The sequence below is a fragment of the Abramis brama genome, assembly GCF_963993115.1.
Source record: "Abramis brama genome assembly, chromosome: 1".
Classification (NCBI taxonomy): Eukaryota; Metazoa; Chordata; class Actinopteri; order Cypriniformes; family Leuciscidae; genus Abramis; species Abramis brama.
In genome coordinates, this window is record NC_139963.1 from 1724395 (window position 1) to 1742477 (window position 18083).

The 18083-nt window shown below is 38.0% G+C and overlaps 2 protein-coding genes across 3 annotated transcripts in view; both read left to right on the forward strand.

Annotated features, from left to right (window-relative positions):
- Nucleotides 1–18083, forward strand: part of LOC311098232 (uncharacterized protein) — a 179338-nt gene that overhangs the window by 76803 nt on the left and 84452 nt on the right. The window lies entirely within an intron of this gene.
- On the forward strand, nucleotides 2168–7662 carry LOC311091207 (uncharacterized protein). Of its 2 annotated transcripts, XM_084127031.1 has the most exons (3): nucleotides 2168–2244; nucleotides 3768–3809; nucleotides 6748–7662. In XM_084127031.1, the coding sequence occupies exons 1-3, from the start codon at nucleotides 2199–2201 to the stop codon at nucleotides 7368–7370; spliced, it is 711 nt and encodes a 236-aa protein (XP_083983157.1). In that variant the 5' UTR covers nucleotides 2168–2198; the 3' UTR covers nucleotides 7371–7662. The 2 variants fall into 2 exon arrangements, 1 of the variants encoding a protein (XP_083983157.1); XR_014608021.1 differs by lacking the exons at nucleotides 2168–2244; nucleotides 3768–3809 and adding an exon at nucleotides 4125–4403.

Here is an 18083-nt window from a genome sequence, read left to right on the forward strand (position 1 = left end):
GCCTTGCCTTGCCTTGCCTAATAAAAAAAATTAACCTCAAAACATAAAATTCTAAATGGGGGATATCTATAGGCCTATCTAGCATTAAACAAAAAAGAGAACGTCGTCTCTCAGTTGCTGAATGTCGCGTCTTACAATTCTACGTTGTTTCAATGTTGCGAGCACGTAGACAGCGACGTTGCCATAGCAGAAATGCAACGTGCCACAGACGTTGCCGCAACGTAAATGTGTTTGCTGGGTTGTTGTCATGTAATTGCACCCTAAGAGTGGAAAGAGGAGAAGCGTTGTAGAGAATGGATGGATGGATGGATGGATGTTCAATATTACAACATCTCATCATAGAAAATTCCAAGGACTGCTTAAAATTGTAATTTACCGTAATATTCCACAAATCCCCTACTGACACAGAGAGACTAAACACCCACACCTTCAGTCTGGGAATCAAAGCAAACGCTGAAGTTTCGAGATGAACTGCGTTCCTTTCTAGAGTTTGCAGGAAATCCTCTTTCAAGTAAGGAAGAGCATGTGAATGCTGTAAACACACCAGTGCTGTGGTTTCAATCTTTTCAGGGAAATGACTTCAGAGATCTCTGATGCCAGAAATATTAGAATTTATTAACAAACAAAGCCGAACGCCTCCTCTGCAGAAAAGGCGCTCCAGTTCTGTGTCCAGTTTTTACATATATACCTACATCATTGTCCCAAATATGGTAATACATTCTATAGATTATTTTTGGGTGAGAGTTTGTACAACGTGACTTTACTGAAATAGCATTCTCTGCTGTGTCGGTATTCGGGCCTTAAAGGCTTCCAAAGTCAAACCAAAGACACACACACAGAGGAAATAAATAATAGTGTACAAATGTATAGCTAAATCACTTATTATCTAAATAATAAAATCTCCAACACCAGTGGCGGAGCTAGACTTTTATAAATGGGGTGGCCAAGGCTAATTCAGGGAGTCCATAGACCATGACAGAAAATCAGTGTATAACTCCAACCTGGCATTAAAAAGAAGATTAATACATTCTATTGCTGATTACTACACATTACCCCACAGTAGCTATAGCATACGGTAACTTCAAATGTTAGTCTATTTTTAACTTATTCCTCTTTTTTTAATATCTGATTAACCGACAATTGAAGTAAAATATCTATCATTAACTTAAAAAGTGATTTTTGTAAATGTTCTTAAACCTTTTGTAAACTTAAACCTACAACTTCAACTTACTTCAAACAGGGCTGCCAACTTTTGAGATCAGCCTAGAGTGAGAATTGTTAGTGGGAATAATTATCAAGCTTGTGATTAAGTAGATATTATTATTATTTATTTATTTATTTATTTTACTAAAATATACAGGGAACCATATTAAGATTAAAAGTAACAACTGAATTGTTTTCAAGTTCATATTACACCATTTTTATACTAATGTTTGTAATATAAATATTTTATGCAATGGCATACATGTTCTCTCGATCGGATTAGAAAAGGAATAAACAGCCCCTTTCAATCGGATTGAAATTTCATTCGGATCGAACTCAATCGGATCGATTAAGGCGTTTACACGAAGGCTTTTCAGTCCGATTGAGCCGTCAATCCCATTACTAATGGATTATTTGGTTACATGTACACATACCCATTGAGATTTAAATGTACATGATTCTTTCTGTTAGCTGAGATTCTCTTGGTTGTTGTGGCCAGAGAACTCCTCGGCTGTGAATAAAAACTTCATTCCTGCACAGAGCAACTTGGGAGTTGTGTCAGATTTCTGAAAAACCACAGAGACGGTGATAGTGTTGAAGACTATAGAGCCGCCCTCGGGGTGAGGTAGTACTGATGATCCTGTGTCGGACCAGCGCACACCTGATAGGGACGTGAGTGTGTAGATGCTAAAGACCTGTGTGTGCTCATGTGTGATTGAGGTAGTGATAGTAGCTTCATGATGGGACGCAGTCACCATATTTCAGGGAAGTATTGTATTTTAAGTATTGAGGGGATTACCTCAAGTTACTGTATTATATAACAACCAATCCCCCCTACCCCCGGCTCCGCCTCTAGATCACACACACTACGCATCTCGCTTTTGGCTTTCACTTCCTGTTGTCCACCCGACTCTGTGTATATAAAGGGAGGAGAGGTACTGACTGAGACACAACGACACTCCACCAAAGAGATTGAGAACTTGTGACTCACTAAAATGTCTAAAAAACAACAATTAAGCCAGGATGGAGATGATGAAAGTGGTAAGTGAATTTTAGTACGATTCAATTCACATTTATTTGTATAAGCTCTTTTCACAATATATATATATAGTTTCAATCTTCTTTACAGCAAATGCATGTGTCTACATTACAATTAAAGAGTGGTCTGTTATAGGAGGTAGTGTTAAATTTGTAAGCTATTTTCAATTTTAGTCCTAGTCTTAGTCCTGTGTTAAATGTCCTGGTAACACTTTACAATGCGGGTGCACTAATATGCTTTAATTCATACTTAATTAATGCACAGATAATCATGTGTTAATATATGACTCATGAAGAACTAAACCATTAATTAATGATTACTGCATCAGCAACTAATAAAGATTCTATATAGTTAATAGATTAAGTAATATATGAATTTCTATTAATTAAATGTGTCATCATGTATTCATTTCTTAATAACATATTTTATTAACTAAAAGTGTAAATTAATGATTTGACCACAGTTGGTCAAATGACAGCACGCAAGAAGCTCGCGATCCAAATTGTCTGTGTGTTGATTTGCGCCGAAAAGAAGGAAAAAACAAAACAGATTCTGCAGGAGGAAATGTCTGGCGAGACACGGGGAGCAAGAAAAGTGTGTTCTGCAAAGAGAGCTGTGGGTCAAGCAAATGTTTGTGCTTTGTTTCTGTTTGATATAATTGTAAATATATCTATTAAAATACTGATATTCTGGTCCATAACTCTGAACATCCCACTGCCCTGTACCTTGCTCTCTCATTGGCTGTAGGTCATCGCCAATGTAGTTTTCAGTCAGAACACATTCACACAGTAGGATTTTGAATCGTCGACTGGTCCAGATATGCCAAATATCTCATGGGCGAATCTCTCAGATCGCGTCTTTGTTAATTCACACTGCGTGATTGTCATTCGCGTGAACTAGTACCGATTTGCCTATTTCAGGCATTTGGATAGCATGTTCCGGAGCCTAGTAATGTTTCTGAGGTGGAAGAAGGCTGTTTTAACATGTGAAATGTGATTATCGGAAGACAAGTTGTCGTCTAATATAACGCCCAGGTCTTTAACTGTAGATGATGAAGTGAGAGTATAAATTGTATTCTAAGAGATTCTGTGTACAGGTTTTTGGTCCAATGAGTAATACCTCCGTCTTGGCTGAATTTAATAGGTCATCAAATATTTGATATTATAAACACACTCTGTCAGCTTAGATAGATTAGATTTTCATCTGGTCGTTATGAAATATATAACTGAGTATCATCAGCATAACAGTGGAAACTAATTCCAGGTTTTTTATAATATTACCAAGTGGCAGCATATATGTTGAAAATAGCAGAGGGCTGTAAATAGACAAAACGGGGAACAATCTAAGATCAAGGATCTGTGTTAGGCCCTCTGCTATTTTCAACATATATGCTGCCACTAGGTAATATTAGAAGAAAACATGGAATTAGTTTCCACTGTTATGGCGATGATATATAAAGCTTGTTGTTTTCCACAACATCTTTGTCTATTTGAACTGCATTAAAGCTAATTTGTGTTATTTGCAGATGAAGAGTGTGATATACCCACTCCCGGATATTGTGAAAATGGTAAGTGTATTGCAATAGTTGGTCTATATTTACTAACACTGACTCTGTATAAAATCTACATTTTAGTTTGTTAATTTATGTATTTTATTTTGTGTATTTATTTACTTGTTCATTTTCACAATGTAGTTTGTTATATGTGTTTCTGAATATTGCCAAACATTCTCTGTATGAAATATATATATAATTGTAGTATTTAAAAAAAAAATCCAAAATATGTTTGTATTAAATGAAAAATATATTGTTAATATATTATATAAAAATATATTATTAGTAAAGTTTTTCATGGAAATTATCTATTTAGCTGTGAGACTGCAATAAAAACCAAACCCGCTTGTCTTTTAATTACTTCATTCTATTTTATTATTTCGCTGCGTCGAGACGGTGTGGGAACCCCATACCCACGCCGCTGTACTAACAAGTGCCTGTATGTGTGAGTCGTACTAGCACACTGGGCAAAAGCACTTTGGAACCTGGAGTGGAACCCACATCCAGGCTATAGAACCTGACATAGGTGAGCGGAGAGGACCAGCCTGCCCCATCACAGATGTCATTAAGGGAAGCTCCCGAGAGCTTTAGAAGCCGCCATACTCATAGGTGAGTGGGCCCGCACAGCCATAGGTGAAGGCTGACCAGCTGACTCGAGAGAGATAGCCTTAACTACACACTAACTCATCCTCTGCTTGGATGCTGGGCACCCCTTCCTGGGTGACCCAAACGAGATGAATAACTGATCGGACTTACGCCACAAGGCAGCTCTTTGGACGCGTCTAAGGCCCTAAATGGGCACAGTAGATTAAGTTTCTCCTGGTCTGGGGTTAGAAAAGGTGGAGGACATAGGCCTGCAGCGTAATAGGCCCCGCCATGTTTGTGGGGACCTTAGAAACATTCACAAGCTGTGATAAAAACACTCCCTAATAGTTTTTTAAATGCGGAGATTGAAATAAAAGATTCCATTTTCAATGAATTTTGTGGCACATTCCAATCATTTGGAGCAGCAAAACTAAAAGCAAAGGATAATCAAACGAATATGATTAGATGATCGGGTTGAATATCTCATTTCAGATAGTCTGGGATACGTTGTTAATATAAACTGAAAACAGGGTTGAGGCTAACACAGAGCCTTGAGGAACACCTTTGTTAATAGTTAGAGGCTCAATTTTTACATGCTGGGATCTACTAAATAGATAATTAGAGAACCAAGATAAAGTTAAGTTAGATGCGCCAATACTATCTAAGACATTATAAATACTGTTCATAACTTTTACAGCGGCTGTAATGCAAACGAAAACCGTATTGAGCATCAGATATGACATTAAATTTATTAAGAAATCATATTTGTTGCTTGTTTATTAATTTCTCCATTACATTTGCAACATAAGACAAAACTGAAATTGTCTTATATGAATTTGGATCCATTTTAGCACCCTTCTTATAAACAGGGGATACAATTTTCCAGGTTTTAGGCATCTCCGCTGTAGAAAACAATAGATTAAAAATATATGTTAGAGGTTCAGTTGTGATACAGTAGGTGCACCTACTTTAACAAAGAAGGGATCTAGGTTATCTAGACCAGCGGGGTTTTAATGGGTTAAGTTTATGTAATTTTAAGGGGGCCCCCAAGGGCTGATCATTCAAAAAATCAGGAATGTTAATATAAAAACAATAATATCTCTAGGCAATGAAGTTATATATTTTTTTAAAATCGAATCTAAAATGTATATATTATATATAAAACATAAATAAAATACGAATAAAAAAAGGGCCTCATTGATTAATTGTGCCTAGGGCCCCCACTCAGTGTTGGTTCGCCTCTATTTATGCCGAACAGGTTTTAAAGGGGCATATTTATTAATGATAGTACTAAAGGACTGGCAAAAATAAGACCAAGCTTCTTTAATAGTGGGGATTAGACTGACTTCATGTAAGTCTGCAGCAGCCAAATCATGCACAAAAGCTTGCTCATTACATTTTTAAAAGAACGTTTCAGTCGAGTTACAAATATAGAAAGGAGACATTTTAATTGTTTATCAATAAACTAGTGCTTTCTGTGTCAGTGTCGGCTGCAATAGTGATCTCGCCTGTAGAGAGAAATGCACATTTCATACGGAGTACATAACCAGAGAGTTGTCTGTTTCTTTTCGTTTTGATTTTTTTGTTTAAAAGTTGTCATTTCAAGCTTATACAGGCAGCTTAAGATACAATTAAGATAAAATTTTTACAAAACAAAACTTTATGAAGTGATCAAAATCAAGTCTGACCCACATGTCTCCCGATATATTGCTATATATCGCTTGTCAGACTGTACGAACATGATCCCCGATGTAGTCCATGTCACACTGTAAGATCCCAGTTGTCATTAATGTCAGACTGTAAGACAGTCAAGACGTGTTAAAAACGGATGAGTTTTTACATCATCAATCAATGACACGTTCGGTGATGTGAGCTGCGTTACACGCGGGATTGAAACAAAGAAATCTCTAACGTTAATTTTGGTCATGGCTTGTCTTGAAAAACGAAGATAATTTGACGGTCGTCGTAGGAGAATCACTGCAGAACTGGGAGTCAAATCTTCTGGCACTGCCAGAATTTCGTCGGAGGTAAAATTTTAGCGCAACGGTCATGAATCGGCTGTCTGTGAACATGTCAAACTAACGATCAAAGTCTTCTGATTTTAGCATAGGACAAGAGGAATTTTTTAGGATTTGCAAAATTTGTCTCAGGCGGCCAAATCGTAGCCAAAATCACACAGTATGTACCCCGCTAAAATCACACCAAATACAGAAATAACAGTTTTCAAAGTTAAGTAACATTTCACCAATGTTCTAACGTTCAGTGAAAAATGGCAGCTACGACGAGGTAAATTCAAACAACACTTGTTATTTTTCTAAATGTCTGTCTATATTTGCACTGCATTAAAACAAATGTATTTTATTTTCAGATGAAGCATCCGATATAATTTATACCAGACCTCTACGTAAAGAAAAGCCCAAAGTCGCATTCAATGTTTCAAGTGAAATTAATAAGAAATTAGTCAAATCGAAAACATGGAAACCCAAAAAGCATACTTCAAAAAAGCCAAGTCTGCAAGTTGCCTCAGTTAATGCTTCAGGAAGCGGCATCATTGGAATGGTGGACACAATTGACAGACCACCAAATGCCACTGCAGAAGGCAGCTATGCTCGAAGTGGAGCATATGCGGAAGCTTTTGGAAAGGAACCGGGAATGAGAATTCCCAAGGCTGGAGTCTATGCAGAAGCAGGAGTTGGACGAGCTCGTGCTGAATTCAGTATATTTGAGGTAGAAGCCAGAGGTCCCAACGCCTCAGCTGGTGCTGAAGCCACTGTGGCTAGACTCGGGGCTGGAGCAATGGCTCAGGCTGAAATTGCCAGTGCATCAGCTACTGCCGGTCCAGTTGGTGCTAAATTGGGACTTGGAGTCGACACTGGTGGATATATTGGTTTGGGAGGGGTGGAGGTCAAAATACTGGGAACTGGATTCTCAATTGGTCCAAAAACCAGTATATCATTTCTTAATTCAGAACTGTCATTTTCATTCCTATAGTCATCTATCTATCTATCTATCTATCTATCTATCTATCTATCTATCTATCTATCTATCTATCTATCTATCTTTTGACTGTTCCCATTAGGGGTCGCCACAGCGGATCATCTGCATATCTATTTGAATACCCTTTTCTGGCACAAAACACATTGAAGTGCCCCTATTATGGTTTTTCAAATATTCCCTTTCATGCAGTGTGTATAATATAGCTGTTTGTGAATGTAAACGTTCTGCAAAGTTGTAAAGTCGAAAGTGCACAATGAATAAAGTTATTGTCTCCCAAAAGAAAGAATCACTCTGAACTGACTTTGAGTCATTTTTGTTTCGAAACTCACTGCTTTACAGTTCTACGTCACTATAAGATACATTTGCATAATGCCCCCCGCCTATGTTGTACGTTTTCCACCTGCGAACAAATTGACCAGCCCTCAAACGTCATTATACACAGCAAAATCCCCAATGTTAAATTAACACTGCTCAGTGTTTATATAATCCACACTCATAGAGACTTCAGAAGTCATTCGTGCGATGGAGGTTCGGGTTGAATAACTAGTTCTTACAATGTTTCGTCATCGGACTCGAGCTCAGATATGGTACAATTGACATCATTGCTCGTTACTGTCTTTATAGTGTGTGTGTGCAATCTCTGAGGACTGAGGAAGCTTTGTGAGCTGAAGTTCAACTATGGTAATGGCTCTTCGCTTCCGACTCGCACTGTAGACGGTACACCAATCATTAAGTTTAAACAGAGACAATCAATTACTTTGACCAGGAAAGTAAAGTTTCTCAATCAGGACATCTTGAATTGAGGAGATGTAGTAGGAAAGCCATGGGGCATTTCTCAATACCAAGTACACAAATTTTGGAATTTGCAGAATTACCGGACTTGTGTCCTCTCATCTTCGAGGATGCAAAAATGGAACCACAGCGTTCTTGTTGAGAGCTCTTCACTCAGCTCGCTCTGGCTACTCTGGTTATCTCTGTATGTATATTCTTGTCAACAATAAAACAAAATATGTTATAAAACACCACTCAGCCTCTTTTCATTTAAAAATAAAACATAATATAGCTGCGAGCAGCGATTACGGGCCCAAGTCGGTGGCACCGCAACCCCGGTGCCTTTACCTAAAGGCACCGGGGTGGCGGTACCGCCGGCTTTGGCCCTTCATCGCTGCTCGCAGCTATATTTATATATATATATATATATATATATATATATATATATATATATATATATATATGGCTATAATGAACAGGCTGCGATGTCAAGATTGCAATGCTGGAATGTGTGTGTGTGTGTGTGTGTGTGTGTGTGTGTGTGCATGTGTGTTCATGTTTTTATATCCCGGTGGGGACTTCAACCTGAATGCACACAGACTCATGGGGACTCGTGTCACAGTGGGGACCTAAATAGAGGTCCCCATGGGTAAACAAGCTTAGAAATCATACAGAATGAGTCTTTTTGGAAATATAAAAAAATGCAGAAAGTTTTCTGTAATGGGTAGGTTTAGGGGTAGGGTTAGTGTGAGGAGATAGAATATACAGTTTGTAAAGTATAAAAACCATTAAGTCCATGGAGAGTCCCCACAAAGATAGTAAACCGTGTGTGTGTGTGTGTGTGTGTGGCGTGGGCGCGATGGAACAGTGGACACATAAAAACATACGTCATTATACAGGACCACATTCAAACTGCAAAGTGTTAACTTATATTTGTGTACTGTCGCAATAAAACACAACATTGTGCTTTTGTAAAATAATTTCAAGCAATCCACCCCCCGAAGGGCGCTAATTTTAAAATGAAACTAAAATGCTCATGGCTGCACGGGCATTCATGGTGCGCATCCACGACAAGGAACGAGCAGAACAGAGTGAACGTTTTTCAGTTTATTCCTACTTCCATAGGAATTCATTTGAAACGCCCGCTCAACCGCTCACCCTGTGGTCTGTGTGAGTCCTAATGCCCCAGTGTAGTGACGGGGACACTATACTGCCAAAAGAGCACCGTCCTTCGGATGAGACGTTAAACCGAGGTCCTGACTCTCTGTGGTCATTAAAAATCCCAGGATGTCCTTCGAAAAAGAGTAGGGGTGTAACCCCGGCATCCTGGCCAAATTTGCCCCTTGGCCTCTATCCATCATGGCCTCCTAATCATCCCCATGTACTGATATACTGATTGGCTTCATCACTGTCTCCTCTCCACCAGTAAGCTGGTGTGTGGTGGGCGTTCTGGCGCAATATGGCTGCCGTCGCATCATCCAAGTGGATGCTGCACATTGGTGGTGGTTGAGGAGATTCCCCCCATCTATGTAAAGCGCTTTGAGGTCTCAGAAAAAGCGCTATATAAATGTAACAAATTATTATTATTATTATCAACCACTATCAATATCAGTGCGGACGAAAATATTTTACTTTCGTTTTTAAGTTTGCGATTCAAAAGCCCCCAGCGGTGTCACACGTCGATTAACCGGTGGTAAAATATTCTCACCGTCACATACCTAGTATATTTTTATGTAAATACAATAGGCCTACCTGATTTTGAACACAAGAGGGCAGTATAGCCCTATGTATGACTTGACTTTTATGGGACTAAATAGTACAATTACTATTTTTAAACTTATAAATAATTATTAAATTTAAAAAAAAAAAAAAGAATAAAATGAGTTTGGTTGTGATATTTGTATACTTTTATAGAAATAAATGGTGTATAATTACATTTTTAGAAGATGAGGCTTTTAGTGTTTAATTTTTGTACATTACTTCAGTCCCTCACTATAGTAAAAACATTTGAGATGTTTAATATCCGTTCACAATTTAGCATCTTTAATGTATTTTCATCATTTTGAAAAAGTTTGGTGTGAATAAAATAAGCCAGTTTGGAAGAGTAGCTAAAAACTCAGAGTCTGAAATATCCAAAAAATCCACATTCAAACCAAAATATCGGACTTTCTTTTGCTCTGAGCTAATGACTGTTAATTAGAAAGTTGTCCGGCTCGGTGAGACCAATATATATACTCATGTTTGTAACTGTTGGTAAAACTAACCCCCCCACTTTGTCAAAAGCATGTTGAAAGTGACACACTTCCTGCTGCCAGTTGGTGGCGCTATAACTTTGACTCACAATAGTTACATCCATCTGATCTGCCTCTTATCACAAACACACTGCTGAAGTTTCATCAAGATCAGTTAATGTATGCAGAAGTTATAACACTTCGTGTCTCTCTTTTCTCGCCATAAATTCGATTCCTCGCCACGGCCAAACCATTCGAGATATCAAAAATCCGTCCGCAATTTAGCATCCTCAAACTCTTGACTACATGCACACCGAGTTTGGAGGGGACACGGTGAATTTTCTAGGAGGAGTATTTCACATTCCACAGCAAGCGTTTTCCAAACAACCCATAATAGCCGACTTCCTGTTGGGCTGGCGTAAAACTTGACCGGGGGAAAGTTGTTCGGCACGATGAGATCTATTTGTGTACCGAGTTTCATATTAATTCATGCAAGCGTGTTTGATATATGGACCAAGTTTTAGAACCCCGTTCAAGGGGGCGCTGTTGAGCCCCCCAGCCACGCCCAGGTACCAGCTTCTGCCCGTCCCTGATGGCAGGGGGTTCTGACTTGTGTGCAAAGTTTCAAGAGTTTTTGAGCACGTTAAGGACCCCAAAAGCCCCTGAAACCTTGATTAACAATATAAAAGCAATAGTCAAATCCCCCCCTCCCCTCACACACACAGAGACACAGAGAGAGGGAGAGAAAATTCTTCAGAAAATCCACATTCAAACCAAAATATCTCTCTTCCTGTTGGTCGGAGATAGTTAATGTCAATTAGAAAGTTGTCCGTCTTGATGAGAACAATACACATACCAAGTTTTGTTGCTGTTGATAAAACTAACCCCCCCACTTATGACTAAAGGTGGCGCTACTGAGCCCCTCACCACGCCTGTTTCTGAAACTTTGCACATGTCTACGGGCTAATAAATGTGATGTGTCTGTCGAGTTTCATTCAATTTCAAGTATGTTAAGAGTCTCAAAAGCATCAAAAAAGAATATTAAAGTTTGAAGCGTTGCCATGGCAACAGTATTAAAGATATCAAAAATCCTTTCACAGGTCTACATCTGCCGTGTGTCTACATTATACACATAAAATTTGAAGCAAATCGGGTAAAAATAAGAGGGTGATTTCAAAGCATTTTGAAAGTGACACACTTCCTGCTGCCAGTTGGTGGCGCTATAATTTTGACTCACAATAGTCACATCCATGTGATCGGCCTTTTACCACGAACACACTGCTGAAGTTTCATCAAGATCAGTTAATGTGTGCAGGAGTTATAACACACTTCCTGTTTTCATTATTCGCCATAAATTCGTTTCCTCGCCACGGCCAAACCGTTCGAGATATCAAAAATCCGTCCGCAATTTAGCATCCTCAATGTCTTGACTTCATGCTGACCGAGTTTGGAGGCGATTGGATCAATTCCCTAGGAGGAGTACATTAAATTCCACAGCATGCGTTTCCAAACAACCCATAATAGCCGACTTCCTGTTGGGCTGGCGTAAAAAGTAAAAGTACGAAAGTTGTTCGGCCCGATGAGATCTATATGTGTACTGAGTTTCCTATTATTACATGCAAGCGTGTCTGATTTATGGACCAAGTTTTCGGACCTCGTTCAAGGGGGCGCTGTTGAGCCCCCCTGCCACGCCCGGGTACCAGCTTCAGCTCAGCCCTGATGGCCGCGGGTTCTGACCCGTGTGCAAAGTTTCAAGAGTTTTCGAGCATGTTAAGGGCCCCAAAAGTTCCCGAAAGGTTGACAAAAAAATAATAATAATAAATAATCCTACCGAAAACAATAGGGCCTTCGCCCTTTCAGGGCTTGGGCCCTAATAATAATAATAATAATAATAATCCTACCGAAAACAATAGGGCCTTCGCCCTTTCAGGGCTTGGGCCCTAATTAATAGCCACACAAATGTGGTTCAGGTAATGCATACAAATGGACTGGTAAATGGACTGCATTTATATAGCGCTTTCACAGACCTATGGCCACCAAAGCGCTTTACATAGCCTCACATTCACCCATTCACACACAGTCATAAAACTTATCTGATCATGGTCATGGTAATTAAGACCTTCTTGTCCTAGTTGGGGGGATGGGACCATAGATCCCAGAGTGAGTTTTAAATATTATTTGTTAAACTATAACAAATAATAAATAAAAATACAACCTCTACTTTACCTTCTTTCTACCTTTATAATAGGGATGTTAACCGATGACCGTTTGACCGATGGTTGACCGTATCAACGTTAACCGATCAAAGCTGTCGGTAGTCGGTTAAAAAAAAAATATATATCTCTAAATTAGGCTATTATAAACAGTGGGCTAAACGCTACTACAGTTGCTATTTAGTTATTTAATATGTCACATGTTTGTAAAGTCAGCTAGCCTACACCCATACTATGCTCAAGCCTTACTTGACTGAATTATGTTTTTATATTTAATTTTCAGCTGCTGCCATGTTCTTTTAATGCCTGCAGGATTGCACCTACATGAAAATTACAATTAGGTTGAATAACATACTGTTCTTCCAGTTTCACCTCTGATATTATAACAGTTGGGCAAGTTACTTGTATTACTAACTACAAATGACATCTTCAACAGTGTAATTAGATTAATGTAATAATGACTATCTTTAGAAATTATTGGTCTACTTATTACTAATTACTAAATCCCACAAACAAACACTTGAACAATACAAGGAGAGACAAGAAACAGCACTTTTAATGCTTTCAAATAAACAATATACAATTGCATGAATTATTATTGAATTGACCAAAGTGTGTAGAGGGAGAAGGTTAAATTAAAAATATAACTTTTAAAAATGTATGTTAAATAGCCTATACAGAATTGTTCTAGTCTAATACAATTACATCAGATTTAACTTTAAATTACAGAAGAATTAAGAGTAATCCCTTTAATTAATTACAGTATTTAGATTACTTGGTAATTAATTACACCCATCACTGTATAACAGTAATTAAAATGTGAAGAACTATGAAAACCTCTTTTTGTCTGGCGCTGTTGCCATGGTGACTCGTAATATCTGTGCTCCATTGATAATGGCTTTTTATAGTTGTGGTGCACGCGCTTAACTCAGAGTCAGTCAACTCAGAGTTGATTGAACTAACTAATTTCAGCTGTTCTGAAACCAAAAACTCAGAGTTTCCCATCTCAGGGTAAGTCAACTCAGAGTTCAAGTTTTAACTCAGAGTTGGTTGAACCTCTTTATTGAAACAGGCCCCTGATCTGGATCCGGCCTAGATCCGGCTGACTTCAGTAAACCTCGGAATAAACAGAAAGACTAACATTAGCATTAGCTAATTAGATACCATTCTTCTTATGATGTAATGAGTACGTCAGGTGTTATAGGAAGTGTTCCTGGTTCTGAGTGACCTAATCTATGCAGCCTGTAACGAGTTAGCTCAAAGGGGAAATATTAATAATAACTCATAACTTTTTATGATTAATTAATTGGATTAACTTAATGTAGCTAAATTAATATTACAATCAATTAATCAGTTCGTCCAACAAACTCTTTTGATTATTCATTTATTCTAAGAAAAGTGTATCTTTCATGGCCACCGAAAAATAATTATTTCTTAGCCTGTACAACGCTTAGAGCATGTAACAAGATCAAGATCGTAAAATGGACTTTGTTGCAAGCAGAGAATCAGAACCAAAATACAGTTTTCTTAACTCACAAACATAACTAAAACTAAACAAACATACATACATACATGGGTAAAATGGTGAGTGATATGGAACCGGAAGCAGGAAATGACTGATTTATGTTCTAAGCGTGCTCATTTGCATGTGCAGCTGGATTGGTTTCTGATGACAAAACTAAGAAAGATTCTTGTAATACTAATATGTTGCGCAGCTATCGGCATGTCATGTACACGATCATTTCAATCTTCAAAGTACCAATTTATAGAGACCAAACATGGTATAGGTGAGGCTACATTGACCGTTGGTTCCATCATAAAATACACAGTATCAAAAAAATAATAGAATTAAAAACACGACACAAGACAGTAAATCATTCACACAATTTTCTGGGATGCATATTCATTTATAGATCAGATTAATGCAGCAAAGTCTGTTTTAAAGTCTGTTTCTGTCTTCCCCATTGTCTCTGTCTCGACCACGTGACCACATTTTTAACAGTCATAAAACTTATCTGATCATGGTCATAGTAATTAAGACCTTCTTGTCCTAGTTGGGGGGATGGGACCACAGATCCCAGAGTGAGTTTTAAATATTATTTGTTAAACTATAACAAATAATAAATAAAAATACAACCTCTACTTTACCTTCTTTCTACCTTTATAATAGGGATGTTAACCGATGACCGTTTGACCGATGGTTGACCGTATCAACGTTAACCGATCAAAGCTGTCGGTAGTCGGTTAAAAAAAAAAAAAAATCTCTAAATTAGGCTATTATAGACAGTGGGCTAAACGCTACTACACTTCGCCATCTCATTCCAAGATCTTTTTGTGTGAAGTGAACAAATACCTCACACTCAATTTTTCACAACTCGCCTGTTTGTACTTAAACCAATAAAAACATTTGGTGCGAGGTCACAGCGTTTTGGTTCGCGCGCTCACAAGGTTTGCGAAAAGTAAAGGCTACAGGCTAAAACACTCGAGGTTCGAGCCAGGGCAGATGGGATGAAGGAAGCGTGCAACAAAAGTAGTGTGTGGGACCATTTCACCAAAAAGAATGACACAGATGTAAGTTGCAACTTGTGTGATACAGTGCTATCATCATCTTTCTTTATTATTGTTAGCACTACCTCAAACTAAAGCGGCGTCTCTTCGGAGCTGTCATTTTCTTGAATGAGCCGCAGCAATGTTTCAAATGAGCTTCTAACGCTAGACAAACGCCTTTATTTTCAACGCGATCATCTTGTACCCAAACCATTTTGAAACTAAGGAGCCATTTGTCCTCCGATTACATACAAGCTCCTCGGCGCCGCGTTTGCGGGACTCATGTTTCGCGCTGTAGGGGATTTTAAAAAAGTGACGTGAGTGGAAGGGCACAGGCAGTGTGTGTGTGTGTGTGTGTGAGCGGGAGGCAGAGCGGCAGAGAGATGCGACAGAGTTGCGAAATTGCAGGCGCTGCTCGAAATGGCTGTTATTTCAAATAGCATATTTTAAACTAACCGGTTAACCGGTTTCAACCGGTTAATGAGGCTCGGTGGTCGGTCAAGAAATTTTTTAGTTTTCACCATCCCTACTTTATAATAACTTCACCGATCAATTAAATCCTTTTCATTAAACCAGTTTCTCTCAAAAAGTTAAACAAAGCTCCCATTATCTGCTCTCCAATTTTAAAAAGATTTTTAAGGTTCAACATATTTTCCCCAAATTTCAGTAATTCCTCTTTTAATTTTATCCTTTGATTTTCATATTTGACACATTCACTAATCACATGTTCAGCTGATTCCTCTCCCCTTCCACAATCACACAAACCTGTAAGGTGCTTTTTCAATAAATACATAGTTTTATTTAATCCAGTATGTCCTAATCTCAACCTCGAAATAATGCTACTTTCTCTAGTACATCGATCTATAGATTTCCTTTTCCCTACTTCTTGCATAATATTGTATAAATGTCGCCCTTTCTTCCCTTCATCCCATTGTCTCTGCCATGTCTTCATAATATTTTCCTTTATTTTTACTTTAACTTCAGCTTTACTTAGTGCCACTTTTGTAATTCTGTCGAGTTTCAAAGCTTGCTTAGCCAACATATCTGCTGTCTCATTTCCCTCAATCCCCCTATGAGCCGGAATCCACAAAAATCTGACCGCTGCATTAATATGTTGCAGTCTATATACAGTCTCATATATTTCATACACAATATCAAATCTACTATTAGATGATAACGACTGAAGAGACATTAATGATGATAAACTATCAGAGCAAATTAAAACCTTGGTAATTTTGTTTTCCTCTACCCACTGTAATACCCTTAAAATAGCTAACATTTCCACAGTAAATACTGTCAAATGATCAGAGGTTCTTTCCTTAACATTTATCTTTAATTCTGGAATAGTGAATGCAAAACCAGTAACACCACTCTTAGGATCTTTTGAGCCATCCGTAAATGCAGCTATAAATGAATTATATATAGACCTTATTCTGTCCTCCACTTTTTCTACCCAGTTTCCTTTCCCATTAAGTCTTTTTATTTCTCCTTGAATATAGAAGTCTATAATTAGTGGCGAAAACAACCAAGGCGGCGTACTTGAAAAAGGAACATTAGGACTGAACTTATTCTCCTGCAATTTCATTTCAATTGCCATTTTACTAGATGCCCAAGCAAAGTATTCTATCTTAGCCTTCCCACTTTCCCAACAAGGGATAAGACACTTAACTGTAGGATGCCATCTTTCATTATGACCTTTTAGATTAGTCCAATAGTTCATCATCAGTTGCTCAAATCTTAAACTTAATGGAAGCTCGCCCACCTCAACTTGCAATGCACAAGCCGGTGAGGACCTTATGGCTCCACAACAAATGCGCAGTGCTTGATTTTGTATAATTTCCAGTCTCTTTAATGATGTTTTCGACGCAGATCTAAACACTATACTTCCATATTCCATCACTGGTCTTATTAAAGCCACATACACCCCTCTTAAGGCTCCTTTACTAGAACCCCACTCTGTCCCAGTTAAGCACCTCATTATATTCAAAATCTTCTTACACTTTTCCTCTACTTTCCTTACCTGCTCTGTCCAAGTTAGTTTAGAGTCAAATGTTACCCCTAAAAACCGAAAGTAATTTACCTGCTCAATTTGATTCCCATACAATAACACCTTAGCCTCTTTATCCCTCTTTTGAGTAAAAAACATCATCTTTGTCTTTTCCACTGAGAATTTAAAACCCCATGAATAAGACCATTCTTCAATTAAACCTACTGCTTCCTGTATCTTCTCCTGAACTAAAAATAAGCTCTTACCATTTTTCCAAAGGGCAGCGTCATCAGCAAATAATGACTTCCCAATATCATACTTTATTTAACTAAAAACATCATTGATCATAATAGAGAAAAGTAATGGGCTTATCACACTACCCTGCGGGGTCCCATTATCTACTTTGAATTTATTAGACACTGAAGCACCAATTTTAACCTGAATATACCTTTCAGATAAAAAACTTTTGACCCAATTAAAAGCTCTTCCCTTAATACCCATTTTATCTAATTTAATCAATAGTCCCTCTTTCCATACCATATCATAAGCTTTTTTTTTCCACATCCAAGAAAACTGCCATAACCGATTCCTTATTTATCATAGTTTTTCTAATTTCTGTTTCCAAGCTTTCCTAAAACCACTTTGATAAAGGGATAAAATATATTTACTTTCTATATAAAATGTCATTCTTTCTACAATCATCCGTTCCATAATTTTCCCAACATGTGACGTAAGGGCAATGGGCCTGTAGTTTGCTGGATTCGTTGAATCCTTACCTGGTTTTGCTATAGGTATAATAATAGCCTCTTTCCAACTTATTGGTAATCTCCCTTCTTCCCAGCTCTTATTATATAGACCTAAAAGTTTCATTTGCATTAAAATTCCAAACTGTTTCAGCATACTATAACTAATCTGATCTTTTCCTGGAGCAGTTACCTTAGCTTTATCTATTGCCCGT

Excerpts from the sequence above, each read along its gene's own strand:
- LOC311091207 (XM_084127031.1), top strand. The coding sequence starts at position 2,199 with ATGTCTAAAAAACAACAATTAAGCCAGGATGGAGATGATGAAAGTG. Across the intron at positions 2,245-3,767 it reads GGATGGAGATGATGAAAGTG|ATGAAGAGTGTGATATACCC; the intron begins GTAAGTGAATTT and ends TGTTATTTGCAG. Across the intron at positions 3,810-6,747 it reads TCCCGGATATTGTGAAAATG|ATGAAGCATCCGATATAATT; the intron begins GTAAGTGTATTG and ends TTTTATTTTCAG.